The 25007-nt window shown below is 43.1% G+C and overlaps 2 protein-coding genes across 3 annotated transcripts in view; both read right to left on the reverse strand.

The window, feature by feature from the left end:
* LOC311506281 (myosin-10) overlaps positions 1 to 21191 on the reverse strand; it is a 62943-nt gene extending 41752 nt beyond the window's left edge. For both annotated transcript variants that reach the window (XM_084570179.1, XM_084570180.1), the window contains exons 1-3: positions 20859 to 21191; positions 18494 to 18871; positions 10785 to 10941 (exon numbers count right to left, since the gene is read on the reverse strand). In XM_084570179.1, the coding sequence (XP_084426305.1) occupies positions 10785 to 10941; positions 18494 to 18838 (502 nt within the window). In that variant the 5' untranslated portion in view covers positions 18839 to 18871; positions 20859 to 21191. The remainder of the gene's footprint in view (positions 1 to 10784; positions 10942 to 18493; positions 18872 to 20858) is intronic.
* ddx47 (DEAD (Asp-Glu-Ala-Asp) box polypeptide 47) overlaps positions 1 to 25007 on the reverse strand; it is a 262281-nt gene that overhangs the window by 234071 nt on the left and 3203 nt on the right. Inside the window, exons 9-12 of the mRNA XM_084570181.1 lie at positions 24852 to 24989; positions 24699 to 24769; positions 24477 to 24606; positions 23033 to 23213 (exon numbers count right to left, since the gene is read on the reverse strand). Coding sequence (XP_084426307.1) covers positions 23033 to 23213; positions 24477 to 24606; positions 24699 to 24769; positions 24852 to 24989 — 520 coding nt within the window. The remainder of the gene's footprint in view (positions 1 to 23032; positions 23214 to 24476; positions 24607 to 24698; positions 24770 to 24851; positions 24990 to 25007) is intronic.

The raw sequence follows: 25007 nt of genomic DNA on the forward strand, positions 1-25007 counted from the left end.
TTGGGTGAACCTAAATGAAGCGGCCAAGTGGTTGTTGACTGTATTTTGTTGACTGTAATTAGCTATTTCCATTCGCCCACAAACATTTGAAGTGGGAAATATACAACAGGGTTACCAAGGCAACCAGAGCATTGAACCCCTGCTACTGCCCAACTGTCAGCTACAACGAGGTGGGGCAACAAGTGTACTGTACCGCTTTATACTGTATGTGGCAATCTAGCGTAAGAAAAATGCAAATGTATAGGCAGAGCTGCAACCAAACTGCTTAAAAGCTTGGCCAACAAGAAAGTAAATGCTATAAGCCAATGTCTTCATATGAATATACCAAACCTGTTGACAAGGGACAAGATTCCCACAGCAAAAGCGGCAAAACACCACGTTTGTCAAGCAAATACCCTAAACAAAACTGTTAAATATCCTGTCGTAGACGCTGTCTTTCAACTTCAACTCAAATAGTCTTGGTTCAGATATTTGCAAGGTACGTTAAAAGGCTGTGTTCGCCGGACTGACTGAATTAAAGGCAAAGTGGGTGTCCTCACCAGATGCTAGCTTGGCGCAACCTCAGCTCCATTCTTGATTTTAGCACTGAGTTAGGCACCGCCAAGATGGCAGCAGCCAGAGACACAACGCTGAGCTTCAAAACGAGATGTCATGGTGGTATTAGCCATCTTTATATATAGTCAATCAGTGAATATTAGCCAATTTATAATCAGAGAAAATATTTGGGGAAATAAATTAGAAATTACAGTGTTGGGGTAACTGTAAAGTAAAGGCATCATACAAGTGGTTGTAGATATTTTTTTTTCTGCAGTGAATGTTTAGTGGATTAAAAATGTCAAAGCAGGCATATCAAACGTCATTCATGAAGAGTTTCAGATTATACAAGCAGCCAGAAACAGTGGGATTTCAAAGTAAGAGCCAAGAAAACCAGACTCAGACCCAACGAAAACGTAATATTGTGTCTTCGTCTTTGCTAATACTGGCTTTGAACCTACAGGGGGTGAAAAAACAAAAAAAAGTTCGAAGAAAGGTGTATGGAAAGTAGAGTCCTTTGAGTTTTTAATTCATTTTATCAGCTCCACGGCCTCTCTGCTTGTGTTACACTGTCTGAGCTGTACTCCACAGAGAGCCTTCAGACAGGCTTTTGGAGCCTTTCCCTTTTCAAGTCCCACAAAGCACATTTTTCAAATGCTTCTCATGCAGGGGAGAAATGAGAAAAGTCTGGGTGGGAAAACAGAGGGATATCGAGTCAGATAGACAGATACAGAGAGAGAGAGAGAGGGAGGCTTAGAGAACCAGGTCCCACATGTTTCTCAAGGAGGGGTGCTGGACTGGTGTGGTAAACATCCTAGGACTAATTAGAAGACTCTTTGAAATTCAATATGTCCATCCTGCTGCATTAAGTTACCCAGAGGACATGTGCCAGTTGTACGGCATGCTAGCAAAGAGACAACACATGTGTGTTGACAGCGGAATGGAAATTTACAGCTCACAGGGGTCGGAGTGAGACAGTTAGCGATAGGTGGATGGAACGGTTGTAGAAGAAGATCCAGAGACTACTCACAAACACAATAACACGGAGAAGAGTGAGACATGGCAACAGCGAAGACATAATCTAGTTTTTCGGTTCACTGAGCACAGTGGTCGCACCAGACAAAGTGCCAGAGGCGTCAAAATAGCAGAAACACTCACGTTCTCATTTCCTACAATGGCGAAAGAGGGCGGGGTTCATCCTCTGGGTCTGATTGGCTCCGTCACTATTCAGGCCATTACTCATTAGTCGGCCAAAACAAGTTAATCCGTGCCTACATTTACACCAACGCTGAATAAAATGATCTGATCAGACGTATGTGTTTACACACCCGAAAAACATCAACCAGAACAGCACTTTTTGACATGTGGAACATCAAAAGTGAGTTTATTCAATACAGAGCCACGTTTTCTTCGATGTCGCTGCACACATGGATTCCAGTTTTGTTCATCTTCTCAAACATCATAAGCGTTTCCATGTTTCCATCTCTCCCGCAAACTTGTCACGTCACCTGATGTTTATCCCCAACATGCTCAGAAAGAATGGATTTATTCCAACCAGAGAGATGCGATCAGATCAGAAGTGCTTACATGGTTATTAGGAGAACGGATTATCAAAGGTTTACACCACCCCTCTCAATCGAAATATAGAAATACCTTCCAGCTGAGTCAGTCCATTCTGATTGAGGTGGTTACATTATTAATGGCATACTGAATGTGAACGTAGCCTATGTTCTTTAGCCAAATAAAGCTGAAACAAAGGCAACTGGTTGTTAGAGAGCCGAGCCATGTGGGTTTCAGGTTGGAATCTTCTACAGATGTTCCTAATGAAAACCACAACCTTAACTACTAGCTCTAGCTCTAACCCTAACCTGCTAGTCATTTGGAACTGAAGATGATACTTGGATGATGGTGAAACGTCCCAATGCCTTTGTGTCAACTTTGTTTTTTGGATATACCGTGACCTGGATATCTGAGAACCTTCACAGGCACACTGTTCTGTTACATTTTACAGACCAACAGTCAAAAGAGATGTTGAATTTCGTCAAGTGAACATACAAGTCAATGTGCCACACAAACCTACATCAAACAGTCATGCAACCATACAACATCCCTAGATATCCTGTGACTCACTGACTTCCTGACCCTAACCCTAACCCACTATCAAAAGGGATTATCTGTACAAGGTCCCGTGGAAATACAACACCCATGATTACTTTTAATTCACAAATGTCTCTGATAGGTTTAACACTGTCCCCCGGCCTACGCTTATCCCCTAAATACATAAAAGACAGGGTAACGGTTGAGCTGCAGTTTGAGCAACATGTTTTTTTTTTTTGTTTTTGGCTTTTTATACGCTAACACAGAGTGCCTACAGAGAGTGTAAAATTAGCCTTGCGCTGTTGGGTGTTGCCTCCACGCCAATGAAAGGGGAGGGAAAGCAGTTGCGGGAGATATGGCAGAAAGCATTTGGCAAGGTAATCGATTGCAGATGGCGGCCGTCGGGTGGCTTGTTTGGTCCACAGTGGTTCTTTGTGATGGCTAGGCCTGCTGTAATCCAACGGGACAAGGCAGTTTTCGTGCGCATGCATGTGTGTGTGTGTACCTCTAATATCGCAGTGTTAAGCTCTGCAGCCCCACAGGAATTCCAGACGCACAAGGGGGAGCAGGGGTTCACAAACAGGGAAGTAACTGTGTCACTGACGACACATTTACTGGGGCGACGTTTCCTCAAAACTGATTGAAATTATTCTCATCTGTTGAACTGGACGCTAAATAAAATGATCTGATGAGATTATATGTGATTACATGACCCAAAAAAACATTAATTAGACTAGAACTTCATTGATGTGCGCAATGTGGTGGAGCCCAAAGCGGAGCATCAAGGAAATGGAAGAAGAAGTAGAAGAAGATGAAGAAGAAGGTTGTTTCCAGATCAATGCCCACATGAATTCCGACATTAGGATATTATTCAGATTCTTAGCAGAATACTTGAGTCTATGCAACCGGTGAGAATAGAGGATTATACAAGTGTTGAGCTTTTATGTTCGACCAGAGCAATGTGGGTTACTGGAGCAGCAACAATTAGAGGTGCTACTAAACATTAAACTATTCAATTCCACTCTCAGATTAAGGGTCGAACTTCCGTGCAGATGAATAAATAGACAAATGCAGTCAGTAGCTCATTAAACAGAGTGACAGAGCAGCTCAAGCAGTCAGCACGCTGCGTGTCGTCCTGGCCTTCGGAGGGTTGTAAGGTGTCACTGAGAGGTCCAGGTAACCCTATCCGCCGCGCTGAGGCCTCTGGCATCAGCGCTACGTGTCTCTCATGACAACACTATCCAAGAACGAGCGGGCATTACATGAAAGTGACTCCACCTTAAATCATCTTCGCGAATTCTCTCGGATGCACGGCTGTCACAAGTATGCACACATGCACCACCGCGGGTTCGGTTAACCGTTGAGTGCCGATGCGTGAGCCTAAAGGCGGAGCTAGAATGGACGCTTGTGAGTTTCACTTTGAGAAACTGTCTGAAATCCAACAACCTGTGGTCGGTAGAGGATGGTGGTTCTATGGTGTAAAGGTCAGCACTCTGGACTCTGAATCCAGAGATATGAGTCCAAATCTCCGTGGAACCTTGCGTTTGTAATAGGTATGAGCTACCCTATCAACACTATATTAACTTCAACAGCCCTATTTACTGGACTTAATCCAGTTGCACAGTGCACAGGTGATTTAGGAGAATATTAGAAAGATAAGAAAAGCCTTTATTAATCTCCAGGGGAGGAAATTTGGTTTATTTAAGATCGGATAGGGAGTCAGATTGGCTGATACTGAATATTAAAATATCCCTACAGTCCTGGACGTCCCTATTCATGACCTGGATGGATGACTGAGTCCTCACAGACTGCAGCTGAATTGTCCTGGTTAGGTAGGAATATAAAAAGGTCTAGGTGTGTACATGCGTAGAGGATAGAAACCATGAATCAGAGCTGATGCATGATCCTCAAACAGAAATATGATTCCATCCTGTATGAACCCCACAGCTGCGTGTGCATATTTGTGTGTGTATACGTGTGTGTTTGCGGTGCACTGTTTAAACGGGATTCCCCTTTACTCTGAAGCATGTATATTGAATGAGTACAGATAGTCCTTTTGAGGACCGGGAAAGTGCCCCCCTCTCCCAACACACCTGTCGTGTCACTCAGACCGTGGGCGCACCCTTCACCAGCTCTCCTCTCCAGCCCTCGCTGCCCCAACCAGCGGCCTCATTTCCCAGAGAAGAACTCCGCCGCTCCAGGCCTCCCTGCCTGCATCAACACGGCACCCGGGTCCCAGCCCCCTTCAGGCAGCACAAAGCCCCCATTGTCAGGCACAATGCTAGGCCGCCCCCTCTGCCTTTCGCCCGGACCCTCTACCCCGTTTCCCCCCGTAAACTCTGTCCCTTCTCCCCCCACCCACTCTGAATTTTTGGTCTTTACCTTCTTTCCTCTCAACTCTTCGTGTTTAAATTGCCTCTATCAATGCGGTTGATTGTGTCTGTGGGGGTCTTGTGTCAATATTAAAGCCGTCAGCATTCCCTGCCCTCGCCCCCTGTCCCTGCCCCACCTCTCCAAGACATTTCCCACTTCTCTAACTGCTGTGTTGCCTCCTATAGTCTGTTCACTTCTCACTTCAGCTCCATCATCAGCCTATTTTCAACAAAACTCTGGTAATTTGCAACCATTAAACACCATATTCGCATGCATCCAAATTAAACATGTTTAGAAGTCGGATAGTTGGTCTCCAACAGAATTGGATTCATTAAGTGAAATACCTCTGAACCCTGCAGCCTTTCTAAAGTGTTAAATAAAGGCCTAGCAAGCCTAGTCGCACTCCATCTGCGATCTGTATTTAATTGCAAAAGTTGCAAAAAAAAGGAGAATGCATGACTGAAAACTTTAAGTACGACTAGTTTAACCTGAAAATACAAAGTCAGCAAACAGCGGCCTGGCACCAGTTAAAGGTACAGCTGTAATGAGGACAGGCCTGCCTGCCTGCCTGCCTGCCTGCATGCACGCCCTGCAGCAAACAAAGCTAAATGTGTCTCCTTCTTCCCTCCTGGCATTTCCCCTGTTTAACAGCTCCCAACACAATCCCCAAGGCTCCAAGTTCACCTGGTATTAACATGCAGTTGGATACTTTATCTGGAAATTGACATCCGATCCACGGGCCTCTGAATTTTTTAGCGAGAGAAGGCTTGCTACCTCGTGGGTTTGGTCGGGCTTGCTTGAGCAAAGATGCTTAACTAAACAACTTGTGTATTGATACAGAGCAGACATTTAAAGATTCACATCTATATTTTACACATTAGAAAAACAGTTGTTTTCTTTGCATCTAGATGTCTGCAAGCCGAACACAAATGTATATCTATTAACGGCCACGTACCTGAAACCTAAAATATTTAAGCAGCAATGTCAGAGGTTTCTGCTAGGCGTACTCTACGGGCTGACAGTTGGTTCTGCTTTCTCTTTGCTCAGTCATTTGTGAACTCGTTGTGCAAACAGTGCCATCTGTGTTGCTCCAAAGTGCAGGAGCGATTCCAGACGATCGCGTCTTTCAAACCTAAAAACGCAGCAATTATCGAAGCCAAAAGAGCCGAAAGAAATCCTACTGTAGAGCGTGCTTTTCTGCCCTAATCTTTGCCAGGTTGTTGCAGAAACAAACACGGCAGCCGTAGGATTAATGGACCCAATAGATGACTCAGAGAATAAAGGAAAGATTATGAGTGTAAGGCTGCCTGATTTGTCTTCCCTGGACGCTGAAACACACTACTAAAAGATAGGATGACAGATGAATCATGGATGTTACTTAGACATGTACCACCCACCTAGACCAGACCACAAGGGGCACCCCCACCCCATAGCAATGGCACTCCTTGATGGCAGCAGCCATCCCCAGCAGGATGCAGCCACAAAAACACTTTAGGAACAACTCATAAAAACATGAAGAACAGCAAATTCACTAGATCCCAAACTGATCAAGTATCTGTGGGATGATCCACAGAGGCCCCTCCCCTTAAAGGCCCCCCCACTAATAGCATCCCGTTGCCAGACACCACCCTCAGAAGACCCATATCCATTCTCTGATGAGTCACAGCTGTTTTGGAGGCCTACACAATGTTAGGAAGGTGGTCATAATGTTATGCCTGATCCGTGTATGTATATGCAGCAAACAAGGATGTCTAAACATTGTGTACAGTAAATACAGAGTGTACAATAAGGAGGTGAAATGAGAGTAAACAGGGACGCAGTGTCAGTTTGACAGAGGCCTAACCATGGCAACCGTGGCTCTACCCTGACACGGAGGAGTGACGAGAAGGTGGACATTCCCCTACGCTTGTCCTCCTGTGTTTCCTGATCAGAGGCCGAGGAGGAAAGGAACAAAGCAAACCGAGCCACCGCGGTGCTTCCAGCAGAGCCGCGGTTTGTGTTTCACATGTTAAGCGAAAGGCGACCAAAGCGCCTCCGAGGTTTGCGGGGAATTTTCCCCTTCGGCGTCTTCCAAGCCGCATTCTGGCTGAAATAAAGAAAGAAAGAAAGAAAGAGACTGAACAAGCTGGTGAGGAAAGCAAAGAAAAGCGGGTGGAAACGAGAGAGGGAGGCCAGCTGCTCCGCTCGCCGAGAGAAGAAAGAAAGCAATTAGAGAACAGTGGGAGATCCCAAATAACTAGACAGTAGCCGAATGACGCAGACTGAAGGAGTCAGTCAGTAACACGCAACAAAAGTCCCAGCAGGCTAAAATACCGTCACTCAACAAGTGACACCTCTATTCTAGATCCAGGAAGGCGGCGGGGCAGGGGGGGTTATTTTGGTCGTGCACACACAGACACCCAGGTATCCATGGTGACGTACCCCTGCTCAGAGGAGCCCGGCGGGAAGCAAGCGAGCAAGCAACGGGGCCCCCTCGGACGACTGTGACGACCCGACGGTGACTCAGCTGGCAGAATTTAGCCCAGCGTGCTGTGGAAAGCTGGAACGGCGCTGACCTCATTCCACAGGCCTTCCCGTATGCGAGGGGTCCGAAAGAATGAACGGGGACACAAAAAAGGGGGGGGGGGCGGAAGAGAAAAGAATGGCAGCACAAGAGAGGTGTCCTACATCTAGACCAGGAGTGTCAAACAGAGAGGGTCTAGTCTGGCCCGCGGCATGAGTTTGCAAAGTGCAATTTCTCAATAAAAGTAAACGCTATTTATTTTATTATTTTATTTTATTTACCCACAGCTTTAGTCAGAGTAGAGGTTTTTTTTGCACTATAACAAAGCCAAACATTTGGATTTGTCGTTATTTATAGGTTCTGTCATGTTTCTGGTCCGGCCCCCCGCCCCAAAATCCAATTGTGCTGTGTGTGGCCCCTGAACTAAAATGAGTTTGACACCCGTGATTTAGACTAACATCTAGCATAGCAATAACAGGCTTATAGGAGTGTGTGTGTGTGTGTGTGTGTGTGTGTGTGTGTGTTTCCTCGAGTGTCAGTGGTTCCTGTATAAAAGCTATAATTAGGGTGTTGAACATATGGTAGATGGAACGAGAAAGAGATGAAGAGAGGGAAGCGACGTGAGTAAAATAAATAAAAGGTCCCGAACCGACGATTCTCCGACCCGGTTCGGTCCCAGCCGTGCGGAGCTGAGGCCAAGAGAGCAGCGTGTAATGACAGGGAGCGTACAGCACATCAGACAGAAACCCTGGAGCTCTGCAGCTGCAGCAGCAGCAGCAGAGGACGTCTGCCCAGACTGTCAGCGACAACGGCTGCGTTTCCACGAACGATGTTTTCTTCTAATTCCAACTGTTTACACGGACACTAGACAAATACAGTCTGGCTGCTTTTTCCCAACTTTACTGACAACACAGACATCCCTCGCACTCGCTTCGCCCTGGACGATAGAGGAGGGGATCGGAGCTCATTCTCCAACAGACTCATCCGGCTCAGCTCCCAGAGCGAACACTACAGGAACGCTTCATTCACACCAGTCCAGCTGTACAACAACTCACCTTTCTGGAACAGATAACTCCATCTTATTCATGTCATTGCTCTTCCATACATATTATATATATGGATGGATAGACAGATAGCTAGATAGATATAGATATAGATAGATAGATAGATAGATAGATAGATAGATACTTAGTTAGACTTTATTGATCCACAAGGGAAATTCCTTGGTCACAGTAGTTCAGTTGTACATAAAAAAATAAATAAAATAAAAACGCTCTTGAAAACCGCTAGAAAAAAATAGGTGTAAGATTTATATAAAAAAATAAAAAATAAAATAAAAATTAACAAATTAAAAAAAACGCTAAAAAATAGATGTAAGAGTTAAATAAAAAATATATTCTTTAAATTTTTAAAATCTTTTATTTATTTTATTTTTATGCATTTTTTTTTTTTTTTTTTTTAAATCTTACACCTACAGTTTTCAAGGGCGTTTATATTTTATTTTTGCTTTGCTTTTTTATGTGCAATTGAACTACTGTGACCTTGTCGACCTTGTCGATCAATAAAGTCTAACTAAGTCTAATATCATATTCATTCAGTAGAAGAAGATGACATTTGCAATGTGGTGGAGCCCAAACCGGAGCATCAAGGAAGTAGAAAAAGAAGAATTCACTAAAAAGAAAGCTAAGAAAAAGAAACCTAAAAAGAACCTCCATGTTTCTGTCCCTCCTGGAAACTCATATTTCTACCCCATGTGGGGCAAACATGCCTAGAAATAATGGACTTATTCCACCCGGAGAACAAACCAGCAGATCAAGTGTTTACATGGTTATTAGGAGCTAATAGTTTCAAGCCAGTCTGTTCTGATTGAGGTGGTTACTTGAGACATTTCTATTCTGATTATTACGGCAACACCGGCTATTTAAAGAATCCCACCCCTTGCAAGATGTGAAAGGACGTCCAAGAGAAACAAAAAGGGAGAGAAACCGCCGCTGTTGTTGTTCCGGTGACGGCGTCGGCACACAGCAGACGGGCTAAAGCTGTCTAAACACAGATAAAGCTTCTGCTTATCACAGCGGTTCTTCTACATCAGAGATTCGGAAAACAATCGGTCGGCCCACGGTGTCTTGTGGGTCCGGGTTGTTTTGGAAACGAGTCCATCAAAAACAAGTTGTGCAGCTTTTCTCTAATAAAACAAGCTCTATTAATATTTCCGCGCTAGTTTGAGTGCGCAGCAGCTTTAGCCTAATCATGAGCAAGCTACGCGTAGGAAGACGAGGAATCTGCAGGAGCAGGTGCATTTAATGACAACCTGAAGACTGATGTTGGTTGAAACAGGCTCTCCCTCTCTGTCGCCTCCTTATCTCTGTTTGTCTTCTACTTTCTCTATATAAATCAGGGCATCAGCTGCAGCAGGCGAACCTCTCACCCACCCACTATTAGGAGCTTAGAGGTCTGATTTGCTTGCAGCACTCTTATCTGAGTCACGGATGTGGTTTTGCAATTTGTGCACCGCTGCAGAAACCAAAAAAATCTTTAACTGATAGTTAAAAGAACGATTCGGCCGCTATAATTTTCTGCAAAAGCAAAATCTAATCGTTAAAAAATGTGAAGAAAACCCGTTTCTGCCCTTCTCAAATGATGACATCAGCGCGAACTGAACTTCTTCTTCTGAACTCGTAAAAGCAAAAGAAAAGGAAAATTCCCCGCAGCGGTTTAAAAAACACTTTTATGGTTTGGAGAAATAATGGCACACGGGAGCCAAGAGCGTTACATAACCACATCACCGGCCAATATTATCGAGAACAAGCTCACCATGAACAATGTAACTCAACGCTTCAATCTTAAATCCTTCGCCTAGAGTTTACTCTCTTAAAGATTGTGTGCAACAGCCTTTATATGACCGTGTAATTACCCATTAACCACACGATAAAGCTGCATAACCTGCCAGGTAGTTAGTTTGCTACTTGACCCCGCCCCCCTCCTCCCAAAATGACAGCTGACTTCTTAAACACAGTGATGCCCACTATGACTTTGTGACCTTTCACACACTTTACACACTAATCTCCCGTGCTATGCGGCCAATCTCCCACGTTTCCCGCAAGTCTGAGGCCAGAAAAATGCTAATACACCTGCCTCAGTTGCCACGGTAACCTAATCATACCTGCCTGCAGGCGAAGGTAAAAATATCCCAAATAAACTAATCAAGCAGACTCTGAGGCGTCGACAGCAAAACACCAATGACGACCGTACCAAAGCAGCAGGTGGTGCCTCTTACCTTGGAGCATGCAGCGGTACGCCGACTCGGAGATGGCGTAAATGTGTGGCGGCATCTCGTGCCTCTTCTTCCCTCTGTACATCTCGATGATGTTCTCTGAATAGATGGGCAGGTTCTTGTAGGGGTTGATGACCACGCAGAAAAGGCCCGAGTACGTCTGTAATCGAAAGTGCAAGACGAACAAACAAATGTGGGGAGTTAATGTACAGGAAGGAGAAAAGTAAGGCTGCAGCTCAGGATCAGACTCACAATAAAGAAAGACATACTGTCAGATAAGATAAAAGAAAGATATTATACAGTAGATAAATCAAAGCAGTTGATACAAAAATGATGAAATATGTTAAGACAAGATATGATACCATACATCAAGATAACAATATGATGTGATGCTATACGATATCATTACTCAAAGCAGTTGATACAATATGATAAAACAGGATAACGATACAAAACAATAAATCTAAGTAACTGATACGACATTACAATATCATCATATATCAAAATACGATACAATGATACCGATTATAAGACAAGCTCAAGCTATGATGTGATCTGATACGACAGATCAACAATATGATACAATACGATGAATCAAAGTAGTGACAATATGATAAAACAGGGAAACTTTAGGATTCGATACAATACAATAACATGATAAATCTATGACGTTGATATGATATTATAAGGCAAGATATGATACGATCTGATACAACAGATTAACAATACAATACAATGAATCAAAGTAGTTGAAACAATATGATAAAACGGAAACTTTATGATACGATATGACAAATCAAAGTAGTGGACATGACAAGACTGGATTATGATATGCAATGTGATGTGATAAGATACGATATGACATGATAACGATATAATATGATAAATCAAAGTAGTTGATATGATATGATGCTGCGATGCTGAATACAATGAATCAATGTAGTTGGTACGATAATGCATGACCACGATACGACAAGATAGGATAGGATACGATTCGATACGATAATCAAAGAAGTTGACGTGATATGACAGGACCACGATAAGATATGATGAATCAAGGTAATTGGCACGATATGGCAGGATCACGATACGATACGATACGATACGACACGATACGACACGACACGACACGATACGATACATAATCAAAGAAGTTGACATGATATAACAGGACCACGATACGATACGATCCCATCGCGTCGCATCGCATTGGTACGATAACACATGATCACGATACGATGAATCAAGGTAATTGGCACGATAAGGCAGGATCACGATATGATACGATACGACACATACGATACGATACGATACGATACGTAATCAAAGAAGTTGACATGATATGAAAGGGCCACGATACGATACGATCCCATCGCATCGCATCGGTACGATAACACATGATCACGATACGATACGATACGATACGATACGATGTATCAAGGTAGTTGGTACGATAAGGCATGATCATGATGTGATGCGATGCGATAATCAAAGAAGTTGACATGATATTACAGGATAATGATAGAATGTGATGTGTCATTAATCAAGCTAGTTGAGACAATATGATATGACATCAAAGTAGTTCATAGGAGCATAAGAAAAAAACCATAGTAAGGATGCTGTGGCTATTTTTACCAATTCAGCTTGAGATGGTCAAATAAAGTCTTATTAGAACTGGATGTGGATATAAAGAGCATACGTAACACATCAGTGACTTTTAGATTACAAGGAGCTTGCACATTTCTAGCCTTATAAATCATCTGGCCTGCATTTGATCAGTGCAGCAGGACTTGTCATTATCCACTTTTTAGGATCTTACATCATCATCGTGGGCATGCAGCACAGTGATAGACACAGAGCAGACTGTTCAGAGTCGGACAGAACTGAGCGAATGGTGAATAAATGAAACATTGAACAGACTCTCTTTGTGTTACAGAAAACAAAAAAACAACAACTCCCTAATGATGGTCATAAAATATAAATACAGCGCAACGCAACTTTATGAATATTGTACTCAGGTTGCAGCAAATCGCCTGCAAAGATTTAGCCTAGTTTCAGAGTCGTGGTGTTGCATTTGGCTTCGTAATTAGCCTGACAATCTCTCCCCAGAGACTGTGTGTGGTATGAAGGCTTCTCAAATATGCTGTAGGCTGACTCGACCAGGCAGCAAGGCAGCCGGGAATGAGTGAGAGGCCCTGGTGGGGCGGTGGCTCCCCTCTTATTAGATGCTATAGAAGCTTTGCATTCCCCCCTATAGATGATACAGAGAAAGAAAGGAGTACCAGTAGTATGACCTACTTCACTGGCATGTTGGGATTAACCTCAATGTGTCTTTACACACAGGTGTGCATACAGCACATGCCTTAAGAATGTAAAGCTTACCTACACTTAGAGGCATGTATGCATACACCAATCAGCCACAACATTAAAACCACTGACAAGAGAAGTTAAATAACATCGACCATCTTGTGACAGTTCAGTATTCTGCTGGGGAACTTTTGGACCTGGCATTCATTGGTGTGGATGTTACTTAGACATGTAGCAACCACCTAGACCAGACCAGGCACCCCCACCCCATAGCAATGACACTCCTTGATGGCAGCAGCCATCCCCAGCAGGATGCAACCATAAAAACACTTTAGGAACAACTAAAAACAACATGAAGAACAGCTCAAGGTGTTGACCTGGCCTCCAAATTCACTAGATCCCAAACTGATCAAGTAACTGTGGGATGATCCACAGAGGTCCCCCCACGAACAACATCCAGTTGCTAGACACCACAGGACACCCTCAGAAGGCACAACTGAATAAATGTATATATATCATATTCGAATACATGTTACAAAGCAGTCAGGTCTACATGGTTGGAAGCCCTAGTGATCTGGCTACCAGGTCAAAGCAATGGTTTTTTTTTCATCGCCTTCACAGCTTCTCAGAAACCAAGAAAATGCAAATTAGAAGCATGAGCTGTGAAAACTTTTACTATTAAGGACTCTAAATCCAAGGCCAAAATGACTGATTGAAAAAATAAAAACACTCTACAAACTGTCGCCTGTAATAAATACCCGAGCCTCTGTTTTAAAGAGCTTGGCTTATTTAAACTGTTCTGTCATCCTGGCTATGTCCTACAGGGATTCTTCCATATCAAAGCATCAGACATCACAGCATTTGCTTGATAATTAAAACTACATCCAAGACCGATGAGGCGCTGGGGGGCAGGAGTGACTCAGCAGCCATAGGTTCACAACGGGGCCCCCAGAGAGCAGACTGCAGACTGTAGCCGTTACGTAACGGCTCAGTTATGGCCCTCAGTCAGCACCGAGCAACTGATGCTGCACTGCTGATACAAAAGAGAAAAAAAAAAAAACAGGGTGTTGAAGGAGAGAGAGAGAGGGAGGCAGACAGAAACGAAGAGTGAGAGCAACGATCCGGCTGACAGAGCTCCCCGAGGTCCAATCCAGTGGAGGAGCAGAGGCGTAACAAACGCTGAACAGTGTTCTCAGCCTTTCTGCAAATTGCTCCTAACCTGAGGGGAGGACAGTTTGGAGGGAGCTGGTGAAACTCTAAACTCTCCACTCTCCTTTTTTCGAGGCTAATGAAAAATTTATTCGCCTCCGTATCTGAAAACTGGAGATGCTATAAATAGAGAGCCTGTTCTGCTCTACCGGTTCGGTTCTGTAGCGTGCACCACTTGCAGCTGACTCCAGAGACGTTATGTTCAGTGTGGACTATTCCAGACAACTGAGGGGTTAAAGGGGGGGGGGGGTTGTAATTTGCTGGATTGTGTCGTTAGCAAAAACCACACATCTGAAACCGTGCATCAGTTTTATTTCTCTTCATTGCTTGTGAAACATGTTATAATCTCTAAAAATAAAGACAGCGGTTGCATCTGACTGAATTTATTTATTTAGGAAAGACTTCCTTAATAATCTCTGAATCTGCGCAACGACAAATCCTTCAAATTAAAAAGAACCCTCTCCTCTACATGCTTATTACCGCTCCACTGCAGCGTGCAAACCAGCAATTACTGTGCAAAATCCTTGCAGGGGATCAATGCGTGGATGTGGATGCTGCCAGCTAGCAATAGCATGCAGCTAGCTGGGCGCCGCCTGCCAAACCAGCAGGGCCCGCCGCCCCTGTCCAGGAAAGAGAAGGTGATATTTCCACTGTGAAATCAGATCCAGGGGAGGGGATACAGTGGCCTGGTAACAGCTGAGCAACACACAGGCAACAGCAGACACAACAGCCGACCCCATCTGCCACCCCTGATCAGTCAGGCGGCATGCCCGCTGACGGACCGCGCTCCATACCAGAGGCCGGGAAAGGGCACCCTGTGCCATCGATCTGTGTGGGGTATAGGAGACTTTGACCGTCCACCGTCCACCCTGACTGATTTCATAACAAAGTTAACAAATACCTCAAACTTTGCTTTTGGAATAACGGCTCAATACACTGAGATGGTGTCAAATCACTTTAACAGCAGGAGGACTCACTGAATTCATTATTAACGCTTTAACAAAGCAGTATTGACGATAGAAAGATATATATAAAAAAAGAAGTGAGGACATGAGAAGTGTGGGAAAGGAAAGGGTGAAGGTTAGAGACAGTGAGGAGCAGAGCCGGAGTGGGCGGCGGCGGGAGACAGACAGACGGACGATCTTTTTCGCCGTGGAAGAATGCTGAGGCTTTCTGACAGCTGAAGCTTATCTAACAACACAAAGGCCCGCTTGTGGGCCCGCTGGTGTGCCGTCGCCTGCCGTGCAGCTTTGTGATTCACCACCTCACAGATAGAAAGCTGCTCCAGTAAAAAAAAAAAGGTCGACCCTAACAGGATGACTGGCTTCGTAAGGATGAAGCCGTCAGACGGGCAAAGAGTCCGACAAAGAGGTGGAATGGGATAAAAACTAGAATATACCAGAGGTGTTATAAAAGACGTGGAAGAGCAAAAGTATGATCCAGTTTTTCATAATAAAGCTGGAAAGTTACTGGATGTTTAAAGGAGGAATATCTAATATTTCCGTTTTGTTCGATTTGGCGACACCTGTGGCCAAACATGGGAATTACAGCTGTGTTTTGAACCTCGCTTTCCCGTCGGAACCGTAACAGTAATATAATAGTATAATAGTTGTAGGTCTGTGTTTGTTTAGCTCGCTTGAAACTTGAAAAGTGCGTCACTCAGTCGAAAGTTGGCTAACGATAGTAAGCAAAAGACAAAGACAAGATGGCATGCACATCTGAACCTTGCAATAGCCAAAAATGTTTCACATGTAGACCAACTGATCAGCATGACTCAGGAAACGTCAGCTCTTCCTAGCCTCCCAGCTAATAGAGCTCCGGTAGCTGACGTCACCCTGTGCCGGCAATCACAACGCCGCCACACTGGCAGGAAAGCATGTTTTTCAAATGAATTACTGTTCGGTTGACAACTGCGAGCAACTAACTTGTCCTTGTACCAGTTGCATCCAAAAATGGTCTACAGCTGTTGTGCTCCAGGACGCCAGAATAGTCGGAGACAAGCAAAGGTGAAATCGTTTTACAGGATTCCCAAAGATCCCGCAAGACGGCAGATGTGGATTACTGCAATAAAACTTACAAGAAGCAGGCACGAGAAAAAAACGGAGCGGTGCGATCCCTTAAGAAATGGATTTGTCTTGTGTAGTGATCACTCTAATAGCAGGTGCAGAACCCAGCGTTTTCCGTATTTAGCATGTTTTTAATACGATTTCCAACAGATTTCTTTAGTTTATTTTATATATATATATATATTTAGTTTATTGTAGTTGCACTACTGTCATGAACCTACTCAGAAAGATTCTTCAATGTATGCTTTCAGTGACTCTCTAATTTAAAGGAGGAATATCGAATATTTCCGTTTTTTTCTCGATTTGGCGACACCTGTGGCCAAACATGGGAATTACAGCTGTGTTTTGAGCCTTGCTTCCCATTTCCCTTTGGCACCGCAACAGTAATATAATAGCTGTAGGTCTGTTTAGCTCGCTTGAAACTTACAGCCGTTACTGTCATGAACCTGCTCAGAAAATTTTTTCAATGCTCTTAGTGACTCTCCGGAGTCGGACGAAGGAAAGTTAATGAGGTAGTTATATATATATATCCGGATACTGGAGGTCAGGAACCTGCCATGCCGGCTGTTTCAATGCTCAAAAGGGTCCGTGACATATAATCTGTCGGGTTTTGCCTTCTACTGGTCAATTTCTACCTGTTTAAAGTGTGCAGTAAACTCTGACGGCCTGAAATCAGCGCTGGCGCCAAGAGTTTTCCTGACGATATGGCGGTGTCAACAAAAAAAAGTCACGTGACACCCAGAGCTCTATAGTAGCTCTTCCTGTTTCTAGTTTTGACTGACGAATACAGACTACTGCCACCTGCTGGTATGGAGAGTTATTTATAGAACATACGTTGGAGGCTTGTCCTCATGGTGTGTTCGAGTGCAAATTTTTGACTCAGATACAAGTTGAAGACGGCCTTCGTTGCCAGTAGTATTCAAATCTTATAAAAAATTATGTTGCTTGAAAATAAAGTAGAAATAAATGTTTAAAAAACTGATGTTCAGAGCAGTGTGAAGCCTGAGATTTAAGCTAATATCAGCTACTATTATATTTGTTCACCACGTTAGTTGAAACTTTGGCCAGAAGCGTGAACTATGCCCTTCAACTCTCAGCAGACCTCTGCATTTCTACGATGATGAGTCACAGAAGTCTTCCCAATGACCTCCACTGAGAGCACAGCCTGCGGGAGACGTTATATTATGTCTGCAGTGGAAGAGTAAGTCAAATACACTGGAAATAGATATTTTTTTCTTCTTCTCAGAGCGAGACAAACAGGGAAAATTCTCTTCCTCATAGAAAACCAACACTCTCGGACACATGTTTTCAATTTCTCTCAGGCAAGGGGACAATTAACAGATGAAACCATGACACTACGGTATTTGAGAGAAACTGAAGAGGAGTTTTTTTTTTTTACGGTAAGGCATGGAAATTCAAACCATATGGGAAACTTTTCTTCCACTATAATATTTGACAAATTATAAACCCCAACACCTCCAGAGGGCTGCATTAACACTAACGAACGTGCTCGTCTGGGAGTCGGTGCTGACGTTTTATCGGGATGTTGATGAGTGCAACGGTTTTCTCTGCAGCATCTAAAGAGGAATCTCTCAGGTGATCGCTAACCCACATTCTATTCCGGGAAAACATGTCACTAAATGGGTCGAGATCACAGAGCGGCCGCGAAATTAGATTATGGGGACAGAAGCGAGGCAGTGTTGAAGACGGCTGCAAACTTCGGAGATGAAAAAGTCATATTTGCACCAAGTTTCACACAGCAGGAGGGGTCAAGCCATCAGACAAGGCCTTCTAGCAGGAGGCCGGGGCAACACAAGCAAACTGAAAGCAGCAGTGTTTATGGAAGAGGTCGGCCTTAAACTGAGGTGAGGGAGAAGGCCACGGGGGGAGGTAACAATCTGTAACCTAGAGGCACTAACAAGAGGAGATCTGGCAATGGTTAAAAGACTAGAGAGGTCTGTCAATCATACGCTGTGCAAGTATATGTGTGTGTGGTCATTCAGGAGAGCAGGCATGAAGATAAATATGAGATCTCACTTTTACTTTCCAGAAAAAATCAGAAATACTGTCCATCATTTTGAAATTATAACTGCCTGGATTGAGATTAAAGACAAATCTGAAGCCACTCACATATATGAGTCCAGAGTAGTAGCGGTCCTTCAGGTTGTGCAGCACGGACGCCTCGTTCAGGCACGTGAGCTCGGCCATGTCCTCCACCTTGCTGAATTTGGGCGGGTTCATCTTCTGGATGTCGTCCTTGTTGATCACCACCTTCTTGCCGTTCTCCGCCAGCTCCACCAGCACCTCCTCGCCGCGCTCCTCCCGGATGCCGGCCGCCTCGAAGCCGTGCCGCTCGGAGGGGACCCACACCAGCTTCTTGGCCGTCCAGTCGGCCTGCGTGGCCGGGTTGTAAACCACGGCCCGGTCCACGAACAGGTACCGCTCCGGGTCCTCTTGCCCACTCCGATGAGACATTTTAGCTGGGATTTACCAGAGCAACGTGGCCACCTAGGACACAGACAGATTAGAAGCATAATCCAATTTTTTGATTATATCACTGGAAAGTTACTCGATGTTTAAAGGAGCAATTTAGTTTTCTTTGGCGACATCTGTGGCCACAAATTGGCACTGCACTTGGCACCTGGGCAGGCTTCAATAACAGTTATATAACAGTTGTAGGTCTGTGTTTGTTTGGTGTGCTTGAAACTTTTACAGAGGAAAAATGCGTCACAGGCCAGAGACGGATTAGAAGCTTAGATATTATATGTGACCTGTGTTTACATGCACCAAAACATCAATCGCTGTGGAAGTTTTTTGACATGCCCAAAGCGTTGGTGCCCAAAGTGGAGCACAGAATCTACTGGAAATATTACAGAAAAGGCTTTTTTTTCTTCCTCAACTTTATTAGTGACACTGAAGTCATTCAGTAGAAGAAGATGACCCAAGATGGAGCCACGTTTTCAGCGTTGCTTTAGCATTCTGGCTTCGTTCATCTTCTCAAACACTTGCATGAACATCTGGTTTGTTTTTCTACCTCCATGTTTCTGTCCTTCCTGGAAACTCGTCACCTCATCATTATGTTTACCACATAACATTAGCTATAAAAGATTGTTGGAGCATCAAATCAGTACATCCCACCCCAACTTCACTGACAACACTGTAGTCATTCAAAAGAAGAAGACAGCCAAGATGGAGACAGTTTTTTTTTTTTTTTCAACACTGATTCCAGCTTCGTTCATCTTCTCAAACACTTGTTCGAACATCTGGTTTGTTTAGCTACCTCCATGTTTCTGTCTCTCCTGGAAACTCATTATCATTTGTTTACCCCTTGGAGCAAATGTGTGCAGAAAGAATGGATTTATTCCAGCCAGGGAGAAATCATTGGATCAAGTGTTTACACGGTTATTTTCCTATAAAACAAACCATCAAAGGTGTACACCGCTCCTCTCAATCTGACTGAAAAGGACGCCAAAGAATCTCTTGACACGTTATGTATGGAGGAATGGAAGTGCCAAAATTTTTTTTAAAAAGTGCCTCATTTAAATACAAATAGAGACCCTGCATATTAATTACATAACAAAATGACTTCAAAAAAGGGGAAAACTAAAACTATAAAACAAAGAAGTCACATGTATGGAGGACCCCAACTGCCAAAATCTAAAATAAAGAACTAATAACGTAATTAAATATGTCAGAACAGCAGAGCAGCTCTAAATGTTCTGATTGAGGTATTTTTTTTAATCTGATTAGTTATTGTTATTCTGATTATTAACAGAATACTTGTGTCCATGTAAACCAGTGGAGGACAGTGGGTGTCACCCATCACTAATACTTCCATTTAGAGCAGCACATTAGTTTAGTAACTAACTGACGAACCACATTAAAGACATCAGTGATTCTGTGAGATGCAGTTGGAAACATACGCCTTGCCTCACAGCTGCTATAAATAACAGTTTACAGCATGGCGAGGACAGTAAAGCTGGTCTACATCACTGAGCCAGACTTCAGCGTAGATCTGAGAGTCTGCATTACAACAATACGCATACTGCGCAGGCTGCGCGTCGCACCAAACTGGACGCAGCGACGTCGTGAATGGCACATTTATCGTCATCTCTTCTTCTTATGCTATAGAAGATAAACAATAATCCACCTCATGTTGTAGCTATGGGCAGTGTAAAACTTGCTGCGTACACGGATTCAGCTACCGTAATAAACCGGCGCCTGAATGTGGCGTTACGGTAAATACAAAAACATATAAAAGTTATTACGCAGAGGATGATGCGTAGGATAAGCTATCTCAGTGTTTGTGTGGTTATAATAATTACATTAGTGGAAATGTCAGGTGTTTCACATGATAAGGTGGCTTCTGAACTGACTAAAGTTTCCAAACAGACCTCCATCCTCTCTCCTCTGCTCCCTCCATCCACTGTCGTTTATTCTAACATGTATATATACGCGCTCCATCCTTCCCAACCCCCCGGGTCCTCAGACTCACCTGGTGCAGCGAAGCAGCGGTCAGATCCTGTTAACCGAGCAGTCCGAGCAGTCCCCCCTGTGCGCAACGAGCTGCTACACACGATTGAAATGCAGGCATGTATATTTGGGCTTCGGTATGCGCCACAGCCACAGTGCTGCCTCTCACACTGGGGGCCCCTCCTAAACAGAGCGGACTTGACCGATGCTGCGCCCGCCTACGACGGACCGAGCGCGCATAGATACCGATCACGCAGATCAATCGCGCGCCTCGCCGTCACCCTCTTTCCAATGATTCACCTGGGGTGGATGTGATCTCTGTGTGCCGATGCCTGTCTCTTTTAGTGGCTCGCTGGTAATGTACGTTTTGTCACGGGTTTCTGCAATGACAGGGCCCGCTTTAAATCTATCACACCAATATCTAGGCATTGCACACACCCACCAGATGCAGCCCACAGACAATTGGGCTCCCACTTTGCGGTCCCTCTCTCGCCCTCTCCGTCATTGGCTGGAACAAACCAACCCCCCAAATGTGCTGCAAACCAATGACACGCGTAGAAAAAGTAATCCCTCTCGTCTTCTCATGCCTCACAGGTCTTTAAATAAAACCATTTTTTTTAGGAAATAACAAATAAAGGAGGCCAAATTATTTCTTGAGACGTTATGTATGGAGGAACGGGAGTGCCAAAATAAAAAACGCAACTCCGTATGTGATTAAATACACCATAGTGTATCCATCTACAGAAACAGAGAACTACAAATATCCCACATATTAAAAAAACATTAAAAAAAATAAGGCTAGTGAAAGGGGAAAACTATAAAACTAGAAAGACACTCAATTTGTTAAGTATGGAGGAGCAAAACTGCCAAAAAAATTGATTCCGCCAAAAATAATGAACTCAATAAATAAGTTATAACGTAATTAAATAAACCAAAAAACAGATTCGGATTCAGAATACATTAAAAACATTGGTCTCGTACCATGTATGGGGAAAATAAAGTTTCTATTACTTTTTATGGTCGTCCTAGACACGCTAACCTCATTATTTGTGAAGAATAATTTTAGTTTTACAAACAAATGCCACCAAACAGGGCCATCTAGTGGGAAAACAGATTAACCAACCCCTAACCCCTAAATTTGCGGTGAAAAGCGAATGACAGTCAAGGGGGAAATCATTAATATGGCCGCATGCTTGGACCACAATATAATTTTTCTGTTGTTACTTTCTGCTGTCTCACAGATCATCTAACAAAATATTCCTTAAGAAAAATCCACAAAACACAGAAGCCAAAGACATAAATTAGGGAGGACCGAAAGTGCCAAAACCAAACATACAATTAAATTACATTCACCAGACAGTGGTGAAATTAAGATTGTAGGGACAGAACCAGTAATATAAACCTCAACAAACTTGACAAAATATTACTACTTCTATTTGCACGGAGAAAACTACATATTTAAAACACTTACCTTACTCTAACACTCTTCTAACAAAATGTCCTTTAGAGGTAAATAACAAAGGAAGTCATAGTACTCAAGTCAATAAAAATGAATTAAATTTGAATGCCCCAAAATTAAGATACAAATTAAATTAGGCATTTATTTTTATAATAAAAAGAGACAATGTATAATAGTAAAAGAGAATTTAAATGGAATTAATGATTTAAATGGGAAAATAAACAAATATGGGTAATACAGTTAACTAAAGCATGTCTCATTTTATACATTAATATTATATGAATAATAGTTTTGGTGTATTTAATTACATATTCATATATTTATTGAGTTTTAAGTTGTTGTTTTTTTTCATTTAGTTTGGCCGCTCCTGTCCTACACAGTGTTGTTGCTGCCCCTCATTCAAAAAGTCACGTTCGACGCTGTGAAAAGAAATATGACCGACAGTGACCACATTTTACGGTGGACGTAACTCACGCGACTATACATCATCACACCACAAACATGTGTTCAAAGAGGCGTTTTATTACAAATGGGAAAAATCTCATACAGAAGCAAAGGAAAGCATGTTTTTTTTTTTGTCATTAAATAGTCGTTCGCTTCCATACTGAATACTGGAAAACATGGCGTCACAGTAATCAAGTTTTACATCAAAAGCAGGAAAGGCAATGTGTGTTGAAGTTATGTACAATCTACGAAAGTAAGAAGAGATCAGTGTCCTCCCCTCCATGCACCTCCACCCCTCTTCTTTCCTCCTCCTCCTCCTCCTCCTCCTCCTCCTCCTCTTCCTCCTCCTCCTCCACCTCCTCCTCCTAATCCTCCTCTAACTTTCTTCCTCACTCCACTCGCTTGTTCCGTGTCATCCTCATCTCCATCGCCTCTTTTCGGCCTTTTCCTTTTCTCACCATGTTCCTTCATTTCCTGAGGAAGACAATTGAATATGTTTGAGTGGTTTTTCCTTCAGTGATAAAACTCTTCAGACACACAGAGACGAACCTTAGGATCTGAAGCTGTAGGATAAATGATTATACTGGAACGATTTTTACCTCCAGCTATTTATTCACTACTTTCAACAAATTACTTTTACTGTAATTTACTATATTTGTAGTTATTTATAATTCTTTTAAACCTTTTTTAAGAATCAAAATGCAATAACCGTGACTTGGAATTAACACCAGTGTTTAAGTGATTTAAAGTGCAATACCAGTGATGGTCAATAGGGGCCGCCCCCAATAGACTCACGTTCAAAAATTATAAAATTTTCTCATAAAATACTAAATAATTTTTTTCCCACAAATTATTCCAGTGTGATAAGACAAATTCCTGAGGGCAACTTACATTTACATACAGTAGATATTGAAACTACAAAACGAACTTGTGGTTGGTTGACACACGTTTTAAGTTTAAATTAAACTGTATTTTTTACTATGTCTTATGCACCTGCTTTTACAATTGCAAATTTTTATGTTGTTGAGAAGCTCTTTGTAATTTTGATTGAAAGAGCGCTATAGAAATAAAGATTATTATTGTCTAGTCTGGAGTGATTTGAAGACTTGAGTTGCACGCATGTTTTTTTGTTTTTTTAATTCTTTAGTGATAAAGTTCCTCCAATAACCTACAGTGCCGCTTAAAAATAATTGCAACCCTCAGAATCTTCTACATTTCTGCATAAAAATGATTCAAAACATCAAATCAAATTAGATTCCAAAGTGTTTTCCAATTGATCTGATGATGTTTATGCAGATGTTTAGTAAATTCTGAAAATACTTTTAAGCTGATCCGTATAATGGGTTTGTAGTTAGGTTTCCCAACTAGTATGGTTTTCCATACACAGTCAATCAATCAAATAAACAAACAAGCAAGGCAAGGAAACAATAAGTGCATGGGCACATAATAATCAATCACAAAATCAGTGCTCATTAAGATCAACAAAACCAGATAGATGGATAAAACCTTAAAAAGGTACACCTAAAATGACTGGGGTCTGTGTTTTAAAGCTTAATAGCAGGTTAATTTCTCCTACTAATGAGCACATTATAGCGACGACCGGAAGACAGCAATAAAAATTCGATTGACAAAATGCGACCTGGTTGGCTGATTACCGATTTTGCTCTCTAAGCGACTCGTTCCTCCCATATCGCGCCCAAATTTGAAATGTCAAGGTAACAAACAAAGACGACGTACCAGCCGGGCAAATCTCTGGGCCTCGCTCACCCTCTCCACCAGCATCATCACCTCTTCTTCTTGGGTGGGAAAAGCTGGAAGTTTCTTCCCAATCAAGGTTTCAATTCGCTGGAAAAGCTCCACGTCGTACCTTGAATAAAAGCACAAACGTGCGTTCATCATAAATGTGGATTCAGTCAAAAAATTGCGCGATAGGAGCAAAAATAAACAAGTCGTTCTTACTGCGTGACAAAAGTGATGGATTTTCCAGCTCGCCCCGCTCTGGCTGTTCGCCCGACTCTGTGGATGTAGTCCTGTGGGGAGGGCACACGGAGCCAGCTCAGATCAAAGAACTCGTCAGACTCAACAGCAGTGTCGGTAAAAGCGCCACGGTACCTTAGAGTGAGTGGGGATGTCGTAGTTGATGACGCAGTCAACGTGAGGGATGTCCAGACCCCTGGAGGCCACGTCAGTCGCCAGCAGCACCGAACGAGACTTGGACTTGAACTTGTTCAGAGCTCCGAGACGTTTGTTCTGACCAGGAAGAAGATT

The sequence above is a fragment of the Chelon labrosus genome, assembly GCF_963514085.1.
Source record: "Chelon labrosus genome assembly, chromosome: 21".
Taxonomy (NCBI): domain Eukaryota; kingdom Metazoa; phylum Chordata; class Actinopteri; order Mugiliformes; family Mugilidae; genus Chelon; species Chelon labrosus.